A 25,151-nucleotide genomic window follows, 5' to 3' on the forward strand; every position below is an offset into this window, starting at 1 on the left:
TTTCTTTCATTTGCTTTTTTCTTTATTCTCTAGAATTCCTTCTAGTTGAATATTGGACCTCTTAGATTTCTCTCCATTTATAGTTTTCAAATCTTTATCTTGTCTGTATCCCTCGACTTTATCTTCTAAGTAGTATAAAGGTCTTGTTTTAAGGATACACATTAGGATTTTGGAAAATTGTTGCCTTGAAATAGTCTATTTCCACAGGGTCATTCTTTTTTTATTTTTCCTTTTTTAAATGTATTTTTATTTATTTCAGAGAGGAAGGGAGAGGGAGAGAGAGATAGAAACATCAATGATGAGAGAGAACCATTGATCAGCTGCCTCCTGCACGCCCCCTACTGGGGATGGAGCCCTCAACCCGGGCACGTGTCCTTGGCCAGAACTGAACCTGAGACCCTTTAGTCTGCAGGCTGACACTTTATCCACTGAGCCACACAGGGTCATTCTTGAGGGGTTTTGTTTGTTTGTTTGTTTTTGCAGTTTATAGTAGGCTTTCTTTAACTATGTGGTAATTTTGGTTGGCTATCTATTTTGAATCTTTTTTTTATAACATTTTTTATTAATTTCAGAGAGGAAGGGAGAGGGAGAGAGAGATAGAAACGTCGGTGATGAGAGGGAATCATTGATCGGCTGTCTCCTGCACGCCCCCTACTGGGGATCGAGCCCACAACCCAGGCATGTGCCCTTGACCAGAATCGAACCCGGGACCCTTTAGTCTGCAGGCCAACGCTCTATCCACTGAGCCAGATCAGCTAGGGCAGATTGGTTGGCTATCTATTTTGGTAAGCCCTCTGGCTGGCTTCACTTTTTGGTAAGCAGGTGGATTTAATAATTCCCTAATATTAATAATTCCCTAAATTCTTTTCCTGTTTCTCTTTCCAAGAGAAACACCCTTCATTTTATGTCTGACTCTTCAGTTATTTCTTAACATTTTTTTAACTGCAAAGAAAATTTTATTTTATATATCACTAGCCATGAATGTTTGTCAGTAGTTATTACATAAATGTATCTGATGCCATTATATAAGTGGCATAATCATTTTATGTCCACAGTTCACTTTGTATTTACAGAATATTCATTATTTACATAAGTATATCAGTGAAGATTTACCATTGAGATGCAATGTAACATCCATATGATCTGTAGATAGTAATGTGGATGTATTTTTAATCACCTTTTATTTGAGTCACCTTATATAAAAAAATAAATCAATAACTTAGAGCATCTAAGCCTCTAAAGGAAGTTTTCCAGTGTGCTCTTAGAAATAGTTACACAGTAAGATGATCAGAAACAACTTCCATGTCCACATCCTCTTGTAGTTTCTCTATCATTTTGTCTCCTAGGTGCTTTCCTTTGCATGCAAAAGGGACCCGGATGAGATGAATGTTTTGCTTGAATTTTTTGACGTCCTGAGCTTTCTGTAGCTCTTTATTTTTTTTAACTTGTTCATTATAAATTTAGCTTGATGTTGCTGTTTAATCTCTTCAGCTCTTCATTGCATCTGTCGTTTATTCCACAGCGCTCTCTGGTATTTGACAGGTTTGTTTCTACGTTGTTTTTCAAATTCAAATGAATTATCCACTGTAAGCTCCCTACGGGCTGCTTTGTGGGATGCTTTAGTCCACCTGACCTTGGGCGGATTGCACTTCCTTTTAACGTTGCTATGACATTTGGGTTTACAAAACCTGAACACCTTGCAGTTGTTGTGGATGAACATCCTGCAGCGTCCCGGGGAAATGGGCCACAAGGGAACTAGCACTGCTCTGATGCATGCTGAGCACACGTCGGGACCCACCACCCAAACCCCAAGTCTTCTTCACCATTTTTACCCACTTTTTTATGTTTGTTTCATCATTTATTATTTTATTTGTTCTGGCTAAAAACTGACTGAGGCTGATTAGATTTAATTTATTCACAAAGGATATAATTATCTAAATAGAAGCTTCCGCTGTACTGGATGGTTAGTAAATGAAAGTCTTCTCGTATTTCACAAATGTATTTTCCCCCATTGATTTTCATAGAATGGAAAGGAGGGGGGAGGGTGGGTGGAGAGAGAAAAACATCAATGTCAGAGAGACACATCGATTGATTGCCTCCTGCATGTGCCCGACCAGGCATTGAACTGGCAACCTAAATACGAGCCTTTACTGGGAATCAAACCAGAGATCCTTCAGTGTACAGATCAATATTATTACCAATGAGCCGCGTTGGCCAGGGCCACTAATGTATTTTTATGGCACAAGATTTGGGTTATTTACTTTATTTTCTGCTATATTTAAGAAATAATTTAAAGATTGTAAGTCTTACATTTTATGTAGGGATATAATTTAACACCTTTTATTCTATCAAAAGCTAGGCAAAAAAAACAACAACACCTTGATTTGAACTATTTCCCCTTAGACAAATTTTACTTAAATGAATTTGAATTTGATTTGACCTGGATTTTAAAAATTAACTTGTTGCCGAAACCGGTTTGGCTCAGTGGATAGAATGTCGGCCTGCGGACTGAAGGGTCCCGGGTTCAATTCCGGTCAAGGGCATGTACCTGGGTTGCAGGCACATCCCCAGTAGGAGATGTGCAGGAGGCAGCTGATCGATCTTTCTAACTCTCTATCTCTCTCCCTTCCTCTCTGTAAAAAATCAATAAAATATGTTTTTTTTTTTTTAAAATTAACTTGTTTATTTAGACTTATCACTGGATACTTAATTGAATTGGTACAGTCCAGTGTGGTCGTCTACGTCATATAAAGGACAGATTTTCTAAGGATATTTGAAACAGAAAGAGAAATTCCCAGATGGGTCTAAGACGACAGCCCAGAGGATCTTTATTCTGAACAGCAAGTAGTCAGCTGCTCTCGCCTTGACTCCCCTGGGAACTGGGACTGGATTATTATCATTCATGATACTTTTGGTGGAGGATATGGTCAGTCCAGATGATGGGTAGGGACCTGGCTATACAGAGCAGAGTTAGGTTAAGCAGCCTTAGAGATAGATGTATGTGGTAATTGCTAAATGCACTGGCATCTTTTTATATGGTTTCTTGGAAGGCTGACTGTAAAATCTATTGTTGACACTGAGACACATAGGAGAGTGAAAGAGAATACTACTAATAATTATGCTGGGATAGGGGCATAAACCAGAGCATATGGTCATCTCATCCTGAGTCACATGGACTCTTAATTATATGAGACAGTGTAAGTCAAATTGCCTGCCTAGTTGACTTGACATTTCTATTCTATCCCCACCCTGTTTTTTATCCAATAGGACAAACATAGGGGAGAAAGAAATGTGAATAGTTTGATAAAGAGTAGTAGGATGAATAAAAATAGTATAGGAATCCAAGATTATCTGAGTTTTTACATAATCAAAACCCCTTTTATGTATGCAGTGTAGTCTGGATGTGTAAAATCTTATTAGTAAATGTTAAACACAAGCTTCACAGAACTGGTATATTTATATTTTAATATAATTCTTCTTCATAGTTCTAGGAGTTTTGAAGAAGCTGTTGCTGGCATTTTTTCTTAAGGATGTGGAATTATCCATAGAAAATGTCAATCCCAAACCAGTTTCCCATTATTACAATGGAAACTTGCTTTGCCTGTCTTATAATTGGCATACATGTAGAAAATGTTAGCTAATTTTAACATCAAAATATGGAAAACCTCATCCAAATAGAAATTATAGGAGTTTCTTTGAACTCTGTTCTAAGTTTTTTTTGTGTTTTTTTTCTTTTTCTTTTTCATATTGGGCTGAATTCTGCCACCCTTCCATCCATTGGTTCTAGTTCTGTTCTCTGGAGCAGCATGGAGTAAGTCTCGTATATTAGAAGGCAGCTAATCATATCACCTTTTCTAGGCTGAATGTCCCCAGGTCCTCCACTTTTTATATGAACTTGTAAGCTTCATAGTCATTCCCTTTTAATAATTCCTAATTATCAGCGATTTCCATAATACCAGTTAAAATATGATGGTCTCAAAATTTAATTCTATGCCATGTTTCTATGATATTGTGAACACCAGTGAAGAATTCTGTTTTATTCTTGACTCATTATAACTATAGTCAGCTAAACACTGTCAGCTAAATAACTGTTGGAGCTGTCATTTTTTTAGAAGGCATTTCTGTCTTGGTAATAAAGCTTTAGCACGTAATTGTGAGTGTATTATTCAGAGATCATAGAACAACAAATAAACTTATTAATATGCCAACATCTTTAGGCCTTGGTTTATGTGACATAGGCTCTCAATGTAAAGGTTAAAGCAAAAATTTAAGAATTTTGGCTGTAAATTTTTTGATTTACGATTTTGGAAAATTTTTGCCTCTTTGAGGTTTAACTGGTTATGATTGCAAAACATCTGACTTAGATCTTCTTTTGCAACATCTGCTACATTTTAAAGAGAAAAATGTGCATAATGAAATTATGCCTGTCATCTGGAAAATTTATCTAAAATAACAGATTCTACATTATAGATTTTGTATCCTAGAGCAGTATTTCTCAACCTCAGCACTATTGACACTCTTTGCATAATTCTTTGTTGTGAGTAGCTATCCTGTGCATTGTAGGATGTGTAACAGCATCACTGGCCTCTACCCACTAGATGTCAGTAGCACTCATCACCCACCACCAACTTCTCTGCAGTTTGACCATCAAAAATATGTTCAGACATGGCCAAATGTCCCTGGGGTGAAGGGCAAGAGGGTTGGCGGCAAAATCTCCCCCAGTTGAGAACCACTGCCCTAGCCTGAGCGGGAGAAGTATTTCCTAGGTCAATTGGGTTATAGTTTTTACCTTAAATGTTTTCTATAATTGGAGTTAGAATACAATATTTTTCTTAACATCTCTTTGTAGAGTTTTTTAAAAAAAACTGTAGAGCATAATAAAGAACTTTAGGTACAACAAATATTTTTTTAAATTTCAAGTTTGATCAACTTCATTTCTTCCTAATACTGCTTTTTATCCCAGTTTGTCATCCCTGCTTTGTGATCTGATCTGTGATCTGAAACATAATGTGTGATTATCTAATGTATTGAGATTAAGGAATGAAAAGTATGTAACAACAAATATGGTATTGATTGGGAGGTTAAGTTCAAATAAAATACTGTTTTTTTTGTAGTCCATGAGTAAATTCCTTGAAAATGCACTTTTATTTAAGTTGATTAAACTCCTAGATTTTTAATAAATTGTATTATGTTTATTCTTCTTCTCCACAATATAGCCAGCAGCCAGCTTCGGGTGTAGCCTACTCTCATCCAACTACAGTTGCTAGCTACACTGTCCATCAGGCTCCAGTAGCTGCTCACACAGTTACTGCTGCCTATGCACCAGCAGCTGCTACAGTTGCGGTTGCCAGGCCTGCTCCTGTAGCTGTTGCAGCTGCTGCAACTGCTGCTGCTTATGGAGGCTACCCCACTGCACACACAGCAACGGATTATGGTTATACCCAGAGACAAGAAGCAGCACCACCCCCGCCACCCCCAGCTACTACACAAAACTACCAGGTAAGAAAACTTAGTTTCAATAGCCTTAACATATAGGCTTCAGTTTCCTCAATGTATGGTATCCTGTCCAAGCCAGTTCTTCTCAAACTTGGATCTTTCAGAATGTACCTGTAATGATAGAAAAAAGTAAATGTGTATTCCTAGGTAATGTAGGGGCATATTCTAAGCATTACGTTTCCTTACTGTAAGTTTTTTTTTTTCTTTTTTAAAAAAATATATTTTTATTGATTTCAGAGAGGAAGGGAGAGGGAGAGATAGAAACATCAATGAAGAGAGAGAATCATTGATTGGTTGCCTCCTACACGCCTCCTACTAGGGATCTAGCTTACAGCCTGGGCATGTGCCATGACCAGGAATTGAACAATGGCCTCCTGGTTCATACATCGATGCTTATCCATTGAGTCATACTGGCCAGGCTGTGCATTTTATATTAATAATCTCCCCTAGTCTATTCCACTATATCTGCTTGCTTTAATTTTGAAAAATTTACATTGATTAAATATTTTAATTTTACCCCAAGTTTTTAAGAAAAATTAAGATAATAGGGAAAATGCCCCTTGTTTGTATTGTGGCATTATTTGTCCACTTGGAACACAGCTGTGCCTCCTATTTTGAGAACTACAAGCCCAAGCTATGTATCATTGCGAATATGTTCTCTCATTAGTGGGTTGTCTTTTCATTTTGTTGATGGTTTCCTTTACTGTGCAAATTAACCCATTTTTTGGTTTGTTTGCTTTTAGGATCTGTTTTTTAAACTTTGATCCTTCTGGACTTGGCCTGGTTTTTCTATATTCTTTCTAATTATAGGAATTTGAATTAAGAAATTGACATATGAATTAACAATATTAGTATTTGCTATAATATATGGCAAGTTACTAACATGGAATTCCTTTTGACTTTTGCGATTGTCTTCATTATGTCCAGAGGCAGAATATAATAAATTCCATTTTTTTTAATAGGGTGTATGAAGCCCATCTTTTTTTGCACCCTGCCTATTTCTTCAGCCTTTCTATCCGCATGCCTTCTCATCCCTCACTTTATGCAGCATAGGAATTCACGTAGTTCACCTTGATCTTCATTGCCTTGGAGATTTATATATAACTAGAGGCCTGGCCCACGAAATTTGTGCACGGGTACTGTCCCTAGGCCTGGCTTGTGATCAGGGCCATCTTCCCCAGCTACCTGCAGCTGGCTCCGCCCACCCCTCCCCTTCCCTGTTCGCCATCAGGTGATCGGTGCCAGACGGCTGGGGGAAGGGACCTGAGAGGTCAGCTGTTCCCACCCACTCGCTGGCCCTGCCCCCGCCACGGGTGGCCATCAGGCAATCGGAGCCTGCTGGCCGGGGAAAGGGGCCAACAGGTGGTCAGTGCGCCTCATAGTGATTGGTCCAGCGGTCGTTCTGCCCTTAGGGTCAGTTTTCATAATACCCTTTTATTATGTAGGATGTGCCTTCTCCCTGGCACCTCCGTTCCCCTCTCCTCCATCTGGAAGCTCCTATTCATTACTGTGTTAATGTCAGTAGTAAATAAAGGAGAATGAAAAAGTTGGAGCAAACGCAAAATTTAGTTCACACAGGTGTTCTTTACTAGGGGATCCATTTTTAAGGAAAAGCTGCCATGAGTTTTTTTAATAAAACTGATTTTTAAAAAATAAGCATTGCTAATTTTTCTAATTTTAAAAGTTAAACATGATGCTTGAAATGGTTTTGACCTTATTTAATGAAGTCCAAAACGTATCCCCTTTGTAATTGAATTTGACTCATGTCTAGTTCTAAGTATATATTTGGTTTTTTAATTTCCTTTATTATACTTTTGTATAGTAAAGAGGAGGAGCATTTACTGCCTCTTCCTCATAGCAAGGTTTTCTTTCATTCTTTTTCCTTAGGACTCATACTCGTATGTAAGATCCACGGCTCCTGCTGTAGCTTACGATAGTAAGCAGTACTACCAACAACCAACAGCAACTGCTGCTGCTGTAGCTGCCGCTGCCCAGCCTCAGCCTTCTGTTGCTGAAACCTACTATCAGACAGGTGGGTTTTATTAACTTTCACAGTTTCATTGTACACTGTTGAAATATATTACTTAGCGTCTTTTTAATGAAGTTAATCTAAACTCATTGTGTTATATTCTAGCCATGTCTTTCTCTTCCTCTGCTAGAATGCCTTTGAGTCCCAAAGAGAAGGCCATGGAAGCAATTCATAATCATGCCCTTCTCTCCTGGTCTTCAGCTTACAGTTCACTTCCTGCTGAAATGAGCTTTACAAAAGAGGTTGCGGTAGTATCTTCTGGCCACCTTCTTGTCTTTGCCAGAAATGCCCAGGACATGCTGCTGACTGCCTTTGTAACCAGTAGAGACTCTTTGTGGGCCCATATCTTTAAATCCTCTTTCCCTGATCTGTAATGGCAGTTGATTCTGTAACCAGCCACAGATATTACAGTGGGCTCAAATGCAGGCGGTGTTTCGTTTGCAAAGAACCCTATATACTAGGAGTCTTTAAAAGATGGATTTTTTCATAGAGATTTCACAATTTTCTTTTTAAAAAAATTCTTACCCAAAGATAAGTTTTTATTGATTTTTTTAGAGAGAGAAACATTGGTCAGCTGCTTCCCACATGTGCCCGACTAGGAATCGATCCTGTCACCATTTAGGTGTACAGGACAATGCTTCAACCAACCGAGCCACCTGGCCAGGGCGAAATTTGACAACTTTTAAAACAAAGCTCTCTGGGCTTTGGAAAGTAGGCAGCTCCTTTACTTTCATTATTTTTGAAGGAGCATGAGAGTGTGGGTGGAGCCTTGGGTAGGAAAGAGTAGAATTGGCTTACCACTATATGTTCTCTTATTTGTAAATGAGGTAGTGGACCTGTATCTCTCTAGGGCACTTCTAATTCTAAGATGTTATGTGTTTTTAAAAGTGATTTAAAAAGATTTTGAATTAAAATGACCCTGAATTTTCTTATAGTCTCATCTATGATATGCAGGTACAGCAGTCTATTGTGAATTTCCTGGTTAATTATCAAAATTAGATTGTGCTTAAAAGTATTGAGTTGTCTGAGAGTCAAAAGAGCTTGATTTAGTGTAAGTGCTGACATTAACTACACAGTTTTAGTTTTCTAAACTCTTGCCCTGGACGGTATGGCTCAATTGATTGGTGCGTCATCCTGACACCAAAGATGGTGGATTTGATTCCTGATCAGGGCACATACCCAGGTTACAGGTTCCATCTCTAGTCGGGGTGCATGTGGGAGGCAGCCAGTCGATGCTCGCGTGCTCTTTCTCTTGCTCTCTCTTGCTCGCTCTCTCTGTCTCTCTCTTTTTCCCCCTTCCTCTCTCTAGAAAAAATGTTTTATGCTCTTAGGTGCTATTTACTTAAGCTACCTTTTGGTAATTGAGCATAAAATGAGTTTGCCCCGGTGATATTTGGGCCTTTCTTAGAAATGACATTTGTATGCTTTGGTGATCATTAATTAGTGACTAATTATTAAATTATTGATTGGTACTAAAGCTCATAAGATTTGTTTTGAATATGGTCAAAGGCAGCCGAAAGTTTAGCAGAGACATTAATGGTAGCCATTTAAGAGTAGCTGCACTCAAGCTATTGCTTTGGAAGAATGGTTAGCACCTTGTGAGTTGTAATTATGGAAAAGTCAATAAAGTGTGATGGCTGATATATAAACAAGTCCCATATAATTAAACATTGAAATTTTTACTGTGAATTGAAATATGTACTTTGAGGTCCTATCTCTTCTGTTCCCAGTATTAAGCATAACTTTCAAGTAGGCTAGCCTAAATACACACACGTTTTTCAAAAACTTTATTTATTAGTACCTGTTTTAAGTAGTACTGCTATTTCAGTTAGTTGTAAATTTTTACAAAATATTATTTTGGAAATATATGGAAAGCATCTGGGATGGGATAGTAATTTATATAGATGTTTTATTTTGTTCAGTTGGTAATAAGAATTTCACCCCTTTTGCCAAGAAGAAATTACTGGCATCTAATTTACAGTTAAAATTTAACCTACTTTCTCTAGTTTTCCAAGATGTTGGTATAGTAACTGCAGGCATACCTTGGAGATATTGTGGGTTTGGCTCCAGACCACCACAGTAAGGTATTATAAGTGGTTTACCCTTCTAATTTTCCGATGTCTCTTGTTTAATTTAGCCCCCAAAGCAGGTTATAGTCAAGGTGCAACTCAGTATACACAAGCCCAGCAAACTCGACAAGTGACAGCCATAAAACCAGCGACACCGAGTCCAGCTACCACTACTTTCTCCATTTATCCTGTATCTTCCACCGTACAGCCAGTAGCAGCTGCAGCTACTGTGGTGCCATCCTACACCCAGAGTGCTACTTACAGTACCACGGCAGTCACTTATTCTGGTAAGCTGATAAAAAGTGTTTAAATAAATCAAGAAACTAGAAAGACTTTCTAATTGTATGGTTTGCTTGTGTGTTTGTTTTTTTTTAAGCCAGCAAGATTTTAGCAGAACATTAATGCTCTTTGGACATTTGAAAGCTAGTCATGAGTCCTGGGCCTACCATTACAATTAGAAAAAATAACAGTATTCTACTAGTAGTATTCTATTCTCTTTCTGACTTTTCCAAATGAGTTTGAAAAGTTAAAGAAATATTGCCGACAAGTTATATTCTTTATTTCAGCCCCCAAGGAGCTAGCATTCAATATTTATTATCAGGAAGAAGTAATCTTGACAATACTGGTTAACACTTGTAAACATTCATAAGATAATGGTTATATAACACACCTCAGAAGTACAGAGTAGTTTCATTTTCTTTAAATAATCATATATTTTTCTTAGAGAACTATAATTACTGAAACCGTACTATGTCCAGTGCTCTTGCTAATTTCTGACTGAGGTAACCTCAGTATTTCAGTAATTAAAGTCACACGTTACTTTTTTGTTGACACTTAATCTTCTGGTACTACTGTATGGTTTATTGTTTTGCATTTTATTTATTCCTTAATACCTATTTTGTTCTGTAGAGGATTTAAGGTGACATTGGTAATTTCATTTCTTACCTCTTGATACTTTGTGTTAGAATCCTAGCTACTGAATTAACTATTTAATTTCTTAAGAGATTTTTTTGGTCTCTTACTCTATGCCAAATGCTATGTTGGTAGGGATACAGTGGTGAATTAGGCAGGCGTAGAGTATTGCGGAATGAGAGTTCAGTGTGCCTGGAACACAGGATCTATGGGATAATACCAGGAGAAGAGGCTGGAAATGTCAGTGTGAAAAAGCCTTGTAGGCTCTGCTATAGTGTCTTTTTGTTGTTGTTAATCCTCACCCGAGGATAGTTTTTCCATTGCTTTTCAGAGAGTGAAAGAGAGGGAGGGAGGGGGAGAGAGAGAGAAAATACATCATCATGAGAGAGACAAATCAATTGGTTGCCTCCTGCACACGCCTCCACCAGTGCCCAGGAACAAACCTGCAGCCGAGGTACGTGCCCTTGACCGAAATTGAAGCCATGAGCCTTTGGTACATAGGCCAACACTCTACCACTGAGCACACTGGCTAGGGCTGTGGAGTCTGTCTTTATCTTGTGGGTAGAAAGGGTGCCAAGAGGAGATCTTATGAAAGGAGCAATGGGAGCAGAGTTTAAGTTCACTATGACAGTCCTGTGGAAGTGAGCTGGAGTGAGGAGATGTGATTACTCCCAGATCTGTCATTTAGGACTTCCCAGATAGAGCTTTCCTGCCTCTCTGTATCTGATTAGCCAGTTAGAACTGTACTGGAGTTATTCCAGTGAAATGGAGTGGAGAGTTGCTTTTTAAAGGTTCACATTTTCTTCAGAATACGGAGTATGACGGTATCCCTTTCTTTATATTACACTAGTAGCCCTGTGCACGAATCCGTGCGTCAGTAGCTCGCTGCCCACTGCCCCACCCTCCTGTAGCTCTCCCCGCCACTCCCCTATAGCTTGCTGCCCTGCCCCCCCCCCGTAGCTCTCCGCCGCCCGCTTGTAGCTCGCTGCCCCACCCTCCTGCTGATCCGTGATCCTGTCATTATGCGGCTGGTCGTTACGCTTCACAGCATATTACATCTTTATTATATAGGATTAATAATACATCATTATTTTAAAACTAGAAACTATAGATAAAAAGGAGAAAAAATTAAATCACTGGACACCTACTCCTAGACACTAACTGTCATTAACATTTTACTGCATATACTTTTTTTACATGGGAATATACATATCTAAACCTCATGATTTCTTTATAAAAAAGAATTTGTCTTATACATACTATTGTGTAAACTACTTTCTTATTGTGAATGTCTTTTCGTGTCACTAAATATGAAGATATATCTATCATTCCTTTGGTTAATGTTATTCACTAGCTTTTTATTTTAGAAAAGTTTCTTTCTGCAGAAAAGTTGAAATAGTTGTTCAGATGTTCATATGCCATTTACCTAGATTCACTGATTTATTAATATTTTGTCATATTTACTTTATCTCTCCTCTAAAATACATATTTTCAAATGGTTCAGAAATATACTGGTATAAAAGTTGCAGATGGAAGAAGACATGGTGTTTTGCCCAGAATTTTTCAGCATGTATTTCCTAAGAATAAGGTCTTTCTTTTAAATAGCCACATTGCACATGTCAGAAAAAGGATCTGAACATGGATTATCTAATAAATTTCTCTAGTTTCTCACAAATGTATCTTATGGCTGGGCTTTCTGTGTGCTTGTGCTTTGTTTTAAATTCAGGGCCCAATCAAGGATCATGTATTGTGTTTGGTTGTCATGTGTTGTTAGAGGGTGTTTTATTTTAATGTAGAATAATCCCCTATTTTTATCTTCTCTCTCATGACCTTGACATTTCTTAAAGCAGCGGTAGCCAACCGGTGGTCAGCAGACCACTGGTGGTCCGTGAGGTCCAAAAGGTTGGCAACCAATGTCTTAAAGAGTTAGGCCAGTTGTAGAATCTGGATTTATCTAATTTCTTTATGCTTAGTTTCTGGTAGCTTTTTAGCCAATAAAACAAAACAAACTTCCCATTTCATCATATCAGGAGCATATAGTAAATAATGTCAATTTATGTTTTATTGATGATACCAAGTATAAATCACTGTTAAAGGGTGTGTGGCGAGCCGGCATGGCCATGGCATACTCAGCCCCACATTGGGCACCTTATGTGCCACGCCAGCTCAGCCAGGTTCAGTGACCCTGAGAGGGGGTGGTGAAGGATGGAGAAAAGACAGACAAGAGAATGAGCTGGGTCTGGGTGGGACGCTGTCCTCTCTGATGGAGAGCTAGCGACAGTGCCACAGACTATAAGCCGTGTCTTCATTTTATAGCAGATTCCACAAGGCAAAGTAAGGGCGTGGTCAAGATGTTTACAGCATTCTCGTGGGTTTCGATCCTACTCAGTTACATGCACCTGAACTCTATCAAGCCCACATTATACTCAGAAACATGTGGTAATGGGTTCGGACCATAGGTTCAAGCTTACGATAGCTGTTGGCTATAACTGTGCTGGGAGGGCTCTGCCTTCCAACCTGGGACTTGCACGTGGCCATGGGAGGACTGTGCCCTCTCATTAGTCCAAGGCTTGACCCTGTCCAAACACTGTAGCTGCTCTCCACAGTAGTGACTGCCAAATCTCTCCTTTGTAAAAATACCCCTTTCCCTTTGTAATTAACCAAGTAATCTGTGGGCCTGTTACCTTTCATCTACCTTTCACTCTTAAGTGAAATAGTAACCAGTTCTGTAGCCACAGAGGTTACCAAATACTCTGTCACGTTCCTCCAACTGAACTACAAGCTTCTTTAAGACAAGGACCAAATCTTATATCTTACACATTCTTTTTACTCCACAACACCCGGTAGGTGTTGAGTAAAACTTGTTGATTGACTTATATATAAAAGGAGGATAAATGTTTTCTAGATTTGTTTTTCAAGAAGGATACATTATTTGTAAATATGCATGTGTAAACCTACCTTTATTAACAGAATTTATGGGATTTAAATTTGTAACATTCAGCTTGGCCTTGTATAATTATGTAACAAAATCTTTGTATTATTTTGTTTGTAAGGTACATCTTATTCAGGTTATGAAGCAGCAGTGTATTCAGCTGCATCCTCCTACTACCAACAGCAGCAGCAGCAACAAAAGCAGGCAGCGGCAGCAGCTGCTGCTGCTGCTGCCACAGCTGCCTGGACAGGGACCACCTTTACTAAAAAAGCACCATTCCAAAATAAGCAACTGAAACCAAAACAGCCTCCTAAACCACCCCAGATTCACTATTGCGATGTTTGTAAGATCAGCTGTGCTGGACCACAGGTACTTATGTTATATGTTTTACCACAAGTCTTCAGTGGTTATTTTTTAACAGTTAAATATGGTTGATATTATAACTTGTGTTTACAAAGAAGGTTTCCAGTTTCTTCTCTGTTAGAGTTTAGCTAATACACATAGTTCATTAAATGGCCATTTTTGAAAAGGTATTTGTATTAAGACATAAGAATTGTATTAAGAAAAAACCGTAGGGTGGGTGGGTACCAGGTGGAGGGGGTTAATGGGGAAAAAAGTAGGACGTATGTAATACTTTCAACAATAAAGATAAATTTTTTTTAAACCTGTAAAAATGATTATGAATGTAAATGTAAAATGGGCAAATTGAGCTTTTTTTATTCAAGAAGAATACTTTGCTCTTTAAGTAAACCTTAAATTTAGCTTAAAAGTTTTATATTTGACTTAATTGGGTTTTTGGGAAAAGATTGAATTTTTATTTCTTTTTTAGCATTTATAACTTGCTTTTAAAAGACTTTATACAAAATTTTTGACTTTCCTATCTCTTCTTCAAGGTCTGTATATGAGTGTATATATAGAATTTTACAGCTGGAAAAGGATGATCATAAAGATAATTGTTTATACACTTGCATTAAAGATGAAAGAACTTTGTCAAATGTATTAGTTTTTGGAGCCTATAACTAGCAGGAAAAATTGTGTTTCTGGAATTAAAAAAAAATTCTTTTACTCTACAATTCTTGGGATACTTCTAATAAGACTGACTTTTATATTTGCTTTATAAGGTATTACTTATTTCTATATAATCTTCTCCATGAGGGTAGGAATTCAGGAAACAAGAAAGGTGTAGGGAAATGAATTTTTCAAAAATACTGACTAATGTAGCATGCAGAACCTTTATTCCCTTCTCCCCCATTTTTTGGTCTTTCATTCTGGTTGCTACACCTTAAAATATGTGATTTAGGCATGAGTCTAATTAGTACAACTCCCTTCCCAACTTTATTTGTTAACTAGCAGCCCTGCGCACAAATCCACGCGCCAGTAGCTCTCTGCGGGGCCTGGCCCCTCCGTGCCTGCTGCCCAGAGACTCTCTGCGGCCCAGAGGCCCATCCGTGGCTGGGCACGGAATGCTTGCCTTGTCGCTGTGGCGACGAAGCAAGCATTCCACCAGGCCACTCACGCTGCCCGCTCTCAGCAGCTGCCCCCCCCCTGGGACTGGGGGACACTGGTGGGGCTGAGAGGACTGGGCACCACCATCTTGTGGCTATGAGCACCACCATCTTTGTGACAGAGTGATGGTTAATTTGCATATTATCCTTTTATTAGATAGGATACTTTCCTTAAGAGTGTCTAGTTTTTTGTTATGTTTTTTTCTGAGAGGAAGGGAGAGAGAGAGAGAGAGGGAGAGAAAGAGAAAGAGAGAAATGATGAGAGAGAATCATTGACTGGCTGCCTCCTACATGCCCCCCACCCCCCAACCCCCCCCACCCCCCAGGATCGAGCCCACAACCCAGGCATGTGCCCTTGAATGGAATGGAATAGAATCTGGGACCCTTCAGCCCACAGGCTGACACTCTATCCACTGAGCCAAACCAGCCAGGGCAGAGTGTCTAGTTTTTATTTAAAAATTGGAAAAGCCATTTGGCAGGTAATAAGTATATTATTTGATTGAGACCAGATTTTGACTCTAATTATTTCTTCTGTCTCTCACCGCTGCCCCATCTGTATAACGTTACTTTTTAAGTTACCAGCATTCCTTGTATTACTGACATCAAATTAGGGAATATTTTAATGTATGGCTAGTCACATAAAACCTTTTTCTCTCTATTTTGAGTGTGATAGGAAATGGTCTCATTGTGATTGCATGGTTGGAGGAGAAGGGATAGGTAAAGAATATTTACAGTGACCAGGATTAAACATGAAAGGGAGCAAGGATGTTGGTCTTAGTATTTGAAGAGTGTATCCTACTCTATGATGGTGTTGTAGAGAGGATGATGCTATGAGTGACAAATGTAAACCTAAGAGATTTACTGAATCTTTGGCACCCATATGAAAGGATAGAACATGACTCTAGGGTGGTGTGTTAACAACAATATTTAGAATGAGTATATATATGGCTGACCATTGATTTGGAGTATCTGAATGGTTACACAAGAACAGGCCAAGGGTACTTCTGCAAGTCAGATGCAGTGCCTTAAGGGGTTAATGAAATGAGCCTTAAAGAAAAATATTGAGATTATGAGAGTGTAGGTGTGAACATAAGGAGGGAGAGTCATTAGTTCAGGATTAAGGGTCCATGGTTTCAGTCCTGGCTCTGTCACTTACTGTGGCCTTGGGCAAGTCAGAGCCCTTAAGTTCTTTGGGCTTTTATGTCTTTACTTCTATAATAGGAACTTGTCTTAAATAATTGAGGCTTTACTTGCTTCACAGAACCCTTCAGGCTGCCACAGACTAGAGAAGAATCAAATGGCTGAGTCTTAGATCTCTTTCATTTCAAAAACAGCAATTTTCCTTACTTGCGCATACTATTATTTATAGAAAGGATTCTCTCTTTTTTTTTTTTAATATATTTTTTATTAATTTTTTACAGAGAGGAAGGGAGAAAAGGATAGTTAGTTAGAAACATCAATGAGAGAGAAACATCGATCAGCTGCCTCCTGCACACCCCCTAGTGGGGATGTGCTTGCAACCAAGGTACATGCCCTTGACCGGAATCGAACCCGGGACCCCTCAGTCCGCAGGCCGACGCTCTGTCCACTGAGCCAAGCCGGTCAGGGCGGAAAGGATTCTCTTGTTTGAAAATTAGAAAGTCATTATTTTGGGTAATCTCTAAAGTTCCATCGAGCTTGGAAATTCTATGATAAATATATAATTTTATGGTAATTTTTGTCTCTCTTAAAAACAATTCTAAAAATAAAATATGTAAGAGTAACTAACTATTAGACCCCACTCAAGAACAAACAAACTAACCAGCAATCCATATTTACTTCCGCTCATTTTAATAAATCTGCATTCTTAATTGTCTGCATTCAAGACAGTTTTTAATGTATAATTTTACTATAATGATCACTGTCTAGTATTCTTTATTCAACATTATACATAACCAATAAAAGACATATCCTTTTTTTGTTTGTTCTTTAACTTTTTATTTATTGATTGATTTTTGAGAGAGAGATGGATTTGTTGTCCCACCCATCCATGCACTCATTGGATGATTCCTGCATGTGCTCTCACTGGGATCCAACCCGAAACCTTGGTTCCTGGAGATGATGCTCTAACCAACTGAGCTACCCAGCCAGAGCAAGATACAAATTCTTTTTTTTTTTAAATATATTTGATTGATTTTTACAGAAAGGAAGGGAAGAGTGATAGAGAGTTAGAAACATCGATGAGAGAATATCGATCAGCTGCCTCCTGCACACCCCCTACTGGGGATGTGCCCACAACCAAGGTCCATGCCCTTGACCGGAATTGAACCTGGGACCTTTCAGTCCGCAGGCCGATGCTCTTTCCACTGAGCCAAACCAGTTAGGGCAAGATACAAACTCTTGAAACTGAAAGCAGTGACCTATTGGTATTATGGCTCTGTGTGAAAGTCCTTTGTGAATCAAAGTGTTAGACAAATGTATTCTTGATGAACAAGGTACAGAGAACCTCAGATGTATCACGTGTATAGGGAGTCCCACATGCTTTTCTTAAATTGCTTTTAAAATTGTTTGGTGCTCATTTTTTAAATAAGTCTTAGAGATTTGAGAATTGAATAATTTAAATGACTTTGTATCTAGAAAATTAATAAAACAAAATGTATCCTTTTTGTTTGAAACAGACTTACAAAGAACATTTAGAAGGACAGAAACATAAAAAAAAAGAAGCTGCATTGAAAGCCTCACAAAATACCAGCAGCAGCAGCAACTCTGCTCGTGGGACTCAGAATCAGCTGCGCTGCGAGCTCTGCGATGTGTCTTGTACAGGAGCAGATGCATATGCTGCCCACATTCGTGGTGCTAAGCATCAGAAAGTAGGTGTTTTTCCCACACCGCCTTCTGTCTTCCTCTGTTGTTTTTTACCTTTTCAGTAGGGAGCTGGGGGGAGCGGTGTAAGCAAAAGTGGCTCCAAAACTCTGTGGGATAAGCCTTGTTTATGTGCTCACACACATAAAAGAAGACTAGAGGCCTGTCTTTAAATTGAACTAGATCATTTATTCTATCAATTGGAAAATTAATGTTTATTTTCCTCCTTTTGTCATGCTTAAGTGTAGGTTGGTATGCATGTGGCCAAGTCATTTCATCTCTCTCTGCCTTAGTTTTCTCACTGATAATAGGTGAAATATGTTTCCTTATCTGCTTCATAGAGGTTATTTGGAAAATAATGAGTTTGTGTATGAAAATATATAGCAAAAAATATCATTTGTATTTTAATTTTATTTCTTTTAGATGAACTTGAAAATCTATATTCTGAGTTTCCAACAAATAAATGTGCTTTTATTTATTTTTTTTGTAGGTGGTTAAATTACACACAAAACTTGGTAAACCCATTCCTTCAACAGAACCAAATGTTGTTAGCCAAGCTACTTCTTCAACAGCTGTGTCTGTTACAAAACCGACTGCCTCTCCTTCAAGCATTGCAGCAAGCAATTGTACTGTGAATACTTCATCAATTGCAACTTCTTCAGTGAAAGGTCTTACAGCTACAGGAAACTCGTCTCTTAATAGCACATCCAACACTAAAGTGTCAGCAGTGCCTACAAGTATGGCTGCCAAGAAGACATCTACACCCAAAATAAACTTTGTTGGCAAGTACTGAAGATTCTTTATGTTCTTCCCAACTCCATCAAAGTAACATTTCTCTTCCAGTCCAGGACTAACCCTTCTGCTTATGGTCTTGTACCCACCTCCTCCCTCCTTCTCTGGGACCTTGTTGAATCACATATCTCTATTTTTTTCTTGAATTTTTAGTCAGTCCTCTAATGGTTTCTTCTCTCTTCCCTTCAGCCATGCAGGTATACCTTTATCTTTCATGGTCTTAAATTTTAAAAAAGATCTTTTCCCATTCCGGTTATCCTTTCAAGCTGCTGAACTAATTCTTTCTCTACTTCTCTACTTCTTATCCAGTCTCCAGTCAGTTAGTGTTTCCACTCTACCCTTTTCTGAAACTGCTCTCAAGAATCACCAGAAACCTAATTGCAAAATTCAGTGGCCAGTTTTCAGTTTCATCCTGTAGACCTCTCTAACTTTTGACATAGTTGACTGCTATACCGTAAACCTTAAGATATGTCTCTGTCTCTCTAGTTATTGTCTGTCTACCCACCCCTTTCTCAGGTATCTTTATTGGTTCTCCTGCCTTCATGTTCACTGAGTGGTGGTGTTCTAAGATTCTGATTCTGTTCTCATCTTACTCTTCTCATCCAGTATTCATGAGTGGTCTCATCCATTCCAATGTGTACAGTAACTTTAAAATCTTTTGGGCAAACTCAAAACCCCCATCTGAGTCTAGAGCCATATTTTAGGTAGCCCTGGTCATGATCTGAACAGCTTTATCGATGCCTACCAGTGTCTCCTTACCCATTGTCTTATTACAAGAGTACCACGAAATGATCTCATAAAATTGCTTGGAAAACTGACATGTTTTCCTATTTATTGCCTCCTCTAATTGTTTACCTGTCCTTTTGTTTCTATCACTACAATATTTCTACCCCCCAAGAAAATGTCATCTTCAAGCCACTGCCTTGTTTTTAGGCCTTCAAAGTCTGCTCCTCAGCTGGCCAGTGTGGCTCAGCGGTTGAGTGTCGACCCAGGAACTAAGAGGTCACGGGTTAGATTCCTGGTCAGAGCACTTGTCCAAGTTGCAGGCTTGTTCCCGGGGGGTGGGGTGGGCATGTAGGAGGCAGCCCATTGATGATGTTTCTCTCTCATTGATGTTTCTATCTCTCGCCCTCTTCCTTCTCTCTCTAAAAATCAATAAAGACATATAACAGATACCTCTCCTTTAAAAAAAAAAAAGTCTGCTACTCCTTATTGCATCCAGTCTCTCCAACACATGTCGAAGTCATTTTGTGAAAATACACATCAAATTATATTAGACTCCTGATTAGAAGCTTTCAGTGTCATTCCTCTTGGTATGGGAAAAAAACCTCTATGTTCCTCAATTGTGTCATCAAGGCCTTTCCCATTCAGGCTCCTGCCTCATCATCGGTCATCATCTCTACTTAGGTAGTAATTCATAATGAATTACTGAAGCTGCCTTAAATTTACTGCAGTCTTTTTAACTTGATGTTGTTGTGCTTTTTTGTACATCCTATTCTTTTTGTTTAGACATTATTCTCTTTCTGCCTGGCCAGTTCATACTCGTTACTCTTCTTTCAAAGCCCAGCTCAAGTGTCACACACTTGGTGAAGCCTTTTCTAACTGGATCAGGTTAAAGGGTAGTGGTTTCTTTGCTTTGCATTCTACAGTACTCTACTCATACTTAGTACAGCCCTTATCACATTGTATTATAATTAGTTGTTTCTTCCCTTAATTGTTGGCACCTCAGAAGCAGCTACATTGTGTTATTCTTATTATATTACCAGAATGTAGGACAGTGCCCAGTTCCATTGGCAAAGAACTGGGGATACCAGCATGAATAAGGCTTTTCAGGCACTTGCTGTTTACTTTTAGGCACTTGATGTTACGAGAACCATAGTGGGGACAGAGAGGAGTGTTGAGTGTGGGTGGTGAAAAAGGGGAAAATCCAGATGTGTATTTCAATAGGGTAAAGAAGCCGAGTGGTTTATGTGGTTCTTCAAATTTCTGATCTATTGTGTGTCAAGCAGGGTTTGACTTTTGGTAGAAGAGATAATTTTTTCTGAAGTTTTTGTTGTATCAGGTTATACATTTACACAAAAAAGAAAGTTAAAATTACTGTAATTCTCTTATGCATTTCTAGGTGGTAATAAGCTGCAATCAACAGGAAATAAAACAGAAGACTTAAAAGGAACAGAATCTGTTAAAGGCACTCCTGTTCCTTCTGTACAGATCCCAGAAGTGAAGCCAGACACAGTGTCAGAACCAGTCCCGCCTGCTTCTCTGGCTGCTCTGCAGAGTGATGTGCAGCCAGTGGGCCATGACTACGTGGAGGAGGTACTGACTCAAGAACACCATTGCTGTGAGATGAGGAAAGGGGAAGGGATGCGGCTTTGTTGTAGGCATGTTTTTCATGGAAAATGAAATTATAGTCCATTAGGTTTGAGTTACTTGTGAAGGAATATCAAAGGGATCTTTTTAAGGGTTTTAAAAAGCATGTCCTTTAAGCTTGTCTAAGTAACATTACAATATTTTTGTTATCTCTTTCCCTGCTAAAACAGTAAAGTAACTCTCCATTTATTTGGTAGATATTCTTCTATCTTTCAACTGCCCTGAACATAAAAATTTTAAAAATTACGAACACCAAATATTTTGACAAAGCCAATACTTTTTTTCTAACAATCACTTAGTTTCATGTGTAAAATTAAGGTTGTTGATTTATTTTTTATTTATTTATTTATTTATTTTAATACGTTTTTATTCATTTCAGAGAGAGGAAAGGAGAGAGAGAGAGAGAAACATCAAAGATGAGAGAGAATCATTGATCAGTTGCCTCCTGCACATCCCCTACTGGGGTTAGAGCCCAAAACCTGTGCATGTGCCCTGACAAGGAAATGATCCAGTGATCTCTTGGTGCATGGGTCGATGTTCAGTCCACTGAGCCACACTGGCTGGGCAGGGTTGTTAATTTAAAAGATCCTGTTTATTTGGTTTTTCAAGCTGATTAGAAAATTATTCCTGTTTTATCGAAAAGTAAGCTCAGTAAATAGAGGAAAGAGGGAACATCAGAGAGTCTTGATATCAATATTTGCCGTTAGTAGAAAGACTAACATGGAGTGATGTAGCACTAGTCTTTACTCTTTACTGTAGAACATATGTAAGTCTCTGAAATTCAGTGTCTACATCTATAAAATTTGGCTGTTCCCTAACAAAGTTGTGAAGATTGAATGAAATAAAGTGCCTAGCATATTGTAGATTTTTGGTAAATATTTGTTCCTTTATTCTTTTTCTCTCAAGTTACGTTGAGTTCTTTGTTTACAAGGTAGAAAACTGGGTTATGCAGTTTATCAGTAGTTCACATACAATTTATTTTAAAAGAGTAAGATTTGAAAAAATGTATGCCTCCAGAACCCCATAATTTCCAGTGATAATAAAGTAATTCCAAACTTCAGATAGATGCATTCAAAGCTAGTCTTTAAATTGCCCTGACAATTTGAACATAGTATTCATCATAAACTTCTTAATAAGATTCTAGTCTACTTGTCTTCCTAACTGGTTGTACAGTTAGAAAAAATTGACATTGATTTTCCATGAAGTTACATTGAGCTTTATCTTTAATCATCTTTATCTTCATTTTCAATAACAGTACCTGGTATTCAGTAACTATTTATTAGAGAATTTAAGGTATCTAATTGTTTTTAAATGTTTACATACAGATAAAAGTATTAAAATTGCAGTTAATTACAAAAGCAAATACATGCTAACATCTTGTATGCTAACGCTGCAGTTAGAAAATTCTAACAGTTTGTTTTTATAGATCATCCTTTTAAAAAATTTTAGACATTGCCTATCTTTTTTCCTCTTAATTTTTCCACAATTTTTTTTTTTTTTTAATCAGAGAATCTGGGAGGCCATATGAATGAAATCTTCAACTGTAACATTTCCATTATAACTCTTGGATTTTTTTCCCCTTGCATCAAGGTACGAAACGATGAGGGAAAAGTAATTCGATTCCATTGTAAATTATGCGAGTGCAGCTTTAATGATCCCAATGCTAAGGAAATGCACTTAAAAGGGCGAAGACACAGACTTCAATATAAAGTGAGTAAACATTTCAACTTTTTCTCTTTTTTTTTTAAAACAGCTTGGAACATTCTAGATGTAAAATAAAGATTCTAAACATAACTCACTGAGTCCATGAATTCCCACTCCAAGATTAGCATATTATGTCTCACTTAGATTCAGATGTTTGATTTTTACTGATCAGTTTGTTATACTTAGGAAAGAAGATTATAACCATATTTCATCATTCTCAGTGACTGTAGCTAAATTATAACATTGCTCGGATCAAGTGATCATGTAAAGATAATTTTTTCACTTAATGAAGTGTTTTGAAAGAAGTGTCAGGTCTCCATTTACCTACTTTATCTTGGTAGAATTCCCACTAAAATGAATTTTGAGATAAGGAATTCTTTATTGAAAACACTTCAAGCACTAAGTTAAATATAAATATTATATGTAAAGTTTTTACTTAGGCTGAACTAATCTAATGCATTAGATTCATGTTTTCTCTTTTAAACACAGGGGTGGTGAAAATTAAATTGTTACAGGGCAATACTTTTTTATGAAAAGAAACTTTTTAATTCCACACTTAGACATTTAGAATCATCTATTTACAAAAAAATAAAGGAAAGTTAAATATTCATTCGTCCCCTAAGGATCTCTTCTATTGGTCAGCACTAAGGCATGTACTTTTTACATAGTAAGTATATAATTTTAAACTTGGAATAATTAAGAATTTTAGGGGTGGGAAGAAACGAATATTAATGTATTCTGAATCTTTCCTCTGATTCAACTTATATGTTGAATTTACTCTTTATATAATAGGAAATTTGTAACTAAAAAATCTCTATGATGAAAGAATATGTGGGATTGTATGTGTAGATTGTTGGAAGGGGGTGCTAGTTTTTGAAATGTCTTGTCTATATTAACAGAAAAAAGTCAATCCAGATTTGCAAGTAGAAGTAAAGCCCAGTATTCGAGCAAGAAAGATTCAAGAAGAGAAAATGAGGAAGCAAATGCAGAAAGAGGAGTATTGGCGGAGACGAGAAGAAGAAGAGCGCTGGAGAATGGAAATGAGGTAATTTCTTTAGCTTTCAGTAGCATAAGTGATTCAGCCTTCTTAAAAAAAAAATGGCTATTCTAAGTATGTGACTCCCATTCAAAGCAGTCCAGATTTATTTCATGTACTTTTAATTTTCACTTTTCAGGAAGATCCTAGGGGCAGAAAAGAAATGCATTAGAGTAAGTTATTGACTATTCTAATATTTGACTATGGCCTTGGTATTAGGAATTATGTGGTTAAGTGCATCTTACATTCTTACATGTATTAAATATGTGAAGAAATAGTTTAATGTTATAAATAAATGCCTCAGTTTAAAACAAGCAAAACATTTGGCTACATGCTAAAAATATTGAATATAAGATTTGGTAGAGCCTAGACATCTTAGTGTTTTTTTGTTTTTTCCACAGGTAACTTATACATTTATTTTATACCAAAAAAGTTACGTGCAACAAATAGACATTCTTACATATTTACATTTGGTTTTGTTTTTTTACCAGTTCATAAAACCATGTACTAAATCTCTTATAAAGAATATTCCTATGTAATATTAAAGGGGAAATCTGCCCAGTGAACCCCATTTTATTTATTTATTTATTTATTTCAATATATTGATTTTTTTACTGAGAGGAAGAGAGGGGGATAGAGAGTTAGAAACATCGATAAGAGAGAAACATTGATCGGCTGCCTCCTGCACATTCCCTACTGGGGATGTGCCTGCAACCAAGGTACATGCCCCTGACTGGAATCGAACCTGGGACCATTCAGTCTCCCCGCAGGCCGACGCTCTATCCACTGAGCCAAACTGGTTAGAGCCAGTGAACTCCATTTTAAATGAATGTTTACTCTGGAGTTTAAGGCATTAGTAATAAATATTTTTTATGGGACATACTATACAGATCATATACCTCATACTTCGGCCATGCTTAATAGTTTTATAAGAAAGCATTTCATCTTTTCTAATTTGTTAAAAATATGTGTAACCAAGTGGCCCGGGCTCCCACCACATCACACCCCTTTTGTTTTATTGAAGGGTAGTTCTCACAAATGAGGAATCATAAGTGCTGCCTAACATGTCTGAGTAGCGAGAGATTATTCCAGCGTTTGCATGTTAGGTGCTCCTTCCCAAATAAGTTACCAACAAAGGAAGTGGGTTTCTTATTGGCATGTGTTTGATACTGATTTTCAAGGTCTGTCAGCATTCCCTGCTGTCAGGTAGAGGTCCCGATCTAAATGATGAACTGATTGCTGGAGCTAACCTTGCACTTTTGCTGATAGTCTTAAAAGGCAATAAAAGCAAATTAAGGGTAACAAATAGTTTTAATCTCACTATTGTCTCGGTCCTCTATCTTAGCTAGTTGATCCAAAGATCTCTTGTACCAAAAGATCTTTGTGGCTTCGAATGCAAATAGTCACTGGACTTAAGATGTAAGTTTACCCTCACTGACAGCAACTAGCTGTAATGAAACATCAA

The 25,151-nt window shown here is 37.8% G+C and overlaps 1 protein-coding gene across 6 annotated transcripts in view; it reads left to right on the plus strand.

Annotated features, from left to right (window-relative positions):
* Positions 1-25,151, plus strand: part of ZFR (zinc finger RNA binding protein) — a 72,376-nt gene that overhangs the window by 14,731 nt on the left and 32,494 nt on the right. For 5 of the 6 annotated variants that reach the window (XR_009452723.1, XM_059694994.1, XM_059694996.1 and 2 more), the window contains exons 3-12: positions 3,788-3,811; positions 5,217-5,499; positions 7,384-7,528; positions 9,663-9,881; positions 13,560-13,807; positions 17,601-17,792; positions 18,275-18,566; positions 20,699-20,892; positions 22,537-22,656; positions 23,550-23,695. Coding sequence is in view for 5 of the 6 variants with exons in the window: in XM_059694994.1 (XP_059550977.1) it covers positions 3,788-3,811; positions 5,217-5,499; positions 7,384-7,528; positions 9,663-9,881; positions 13,560-13,807; positions 17,601-17,792; positions 18,275-18,566; positions 20,699-20,892; positions 22,537-22,656; positions 23,550-23,695 (1,863 nt within the window). In the remaining variant the exon portion in view is untranslated. The remainder of the gene's footprint in view (positions 1-3,787; positions 3,812-5,216; positions 5,500-7,383; positions 7,529-9,662; positions 9,882-13,559; positions 13,808-17,600; positions 17,793-18,274; positions 18,567-20,698; positions 20,893-22,536; positions 22,657-23,549; positions 23,696-25,151) is intronic. The other variant, XM_059694995.1, reaches the window with a different exon arrangement.

This window comes from Myotis daubentonii, chromosome 4, assembly GCF_963259705.1.
Source record: "Myotis daubentonii chromosome 4, mMyoDau2.1, whole genome shotgun sequence".
Lineage (NCBI taxonomy): Eukaryota > Metazoa > Chordata > Mammalia > Chiroptera > Vespertilionidae > Myotis > Myotis daubentonii.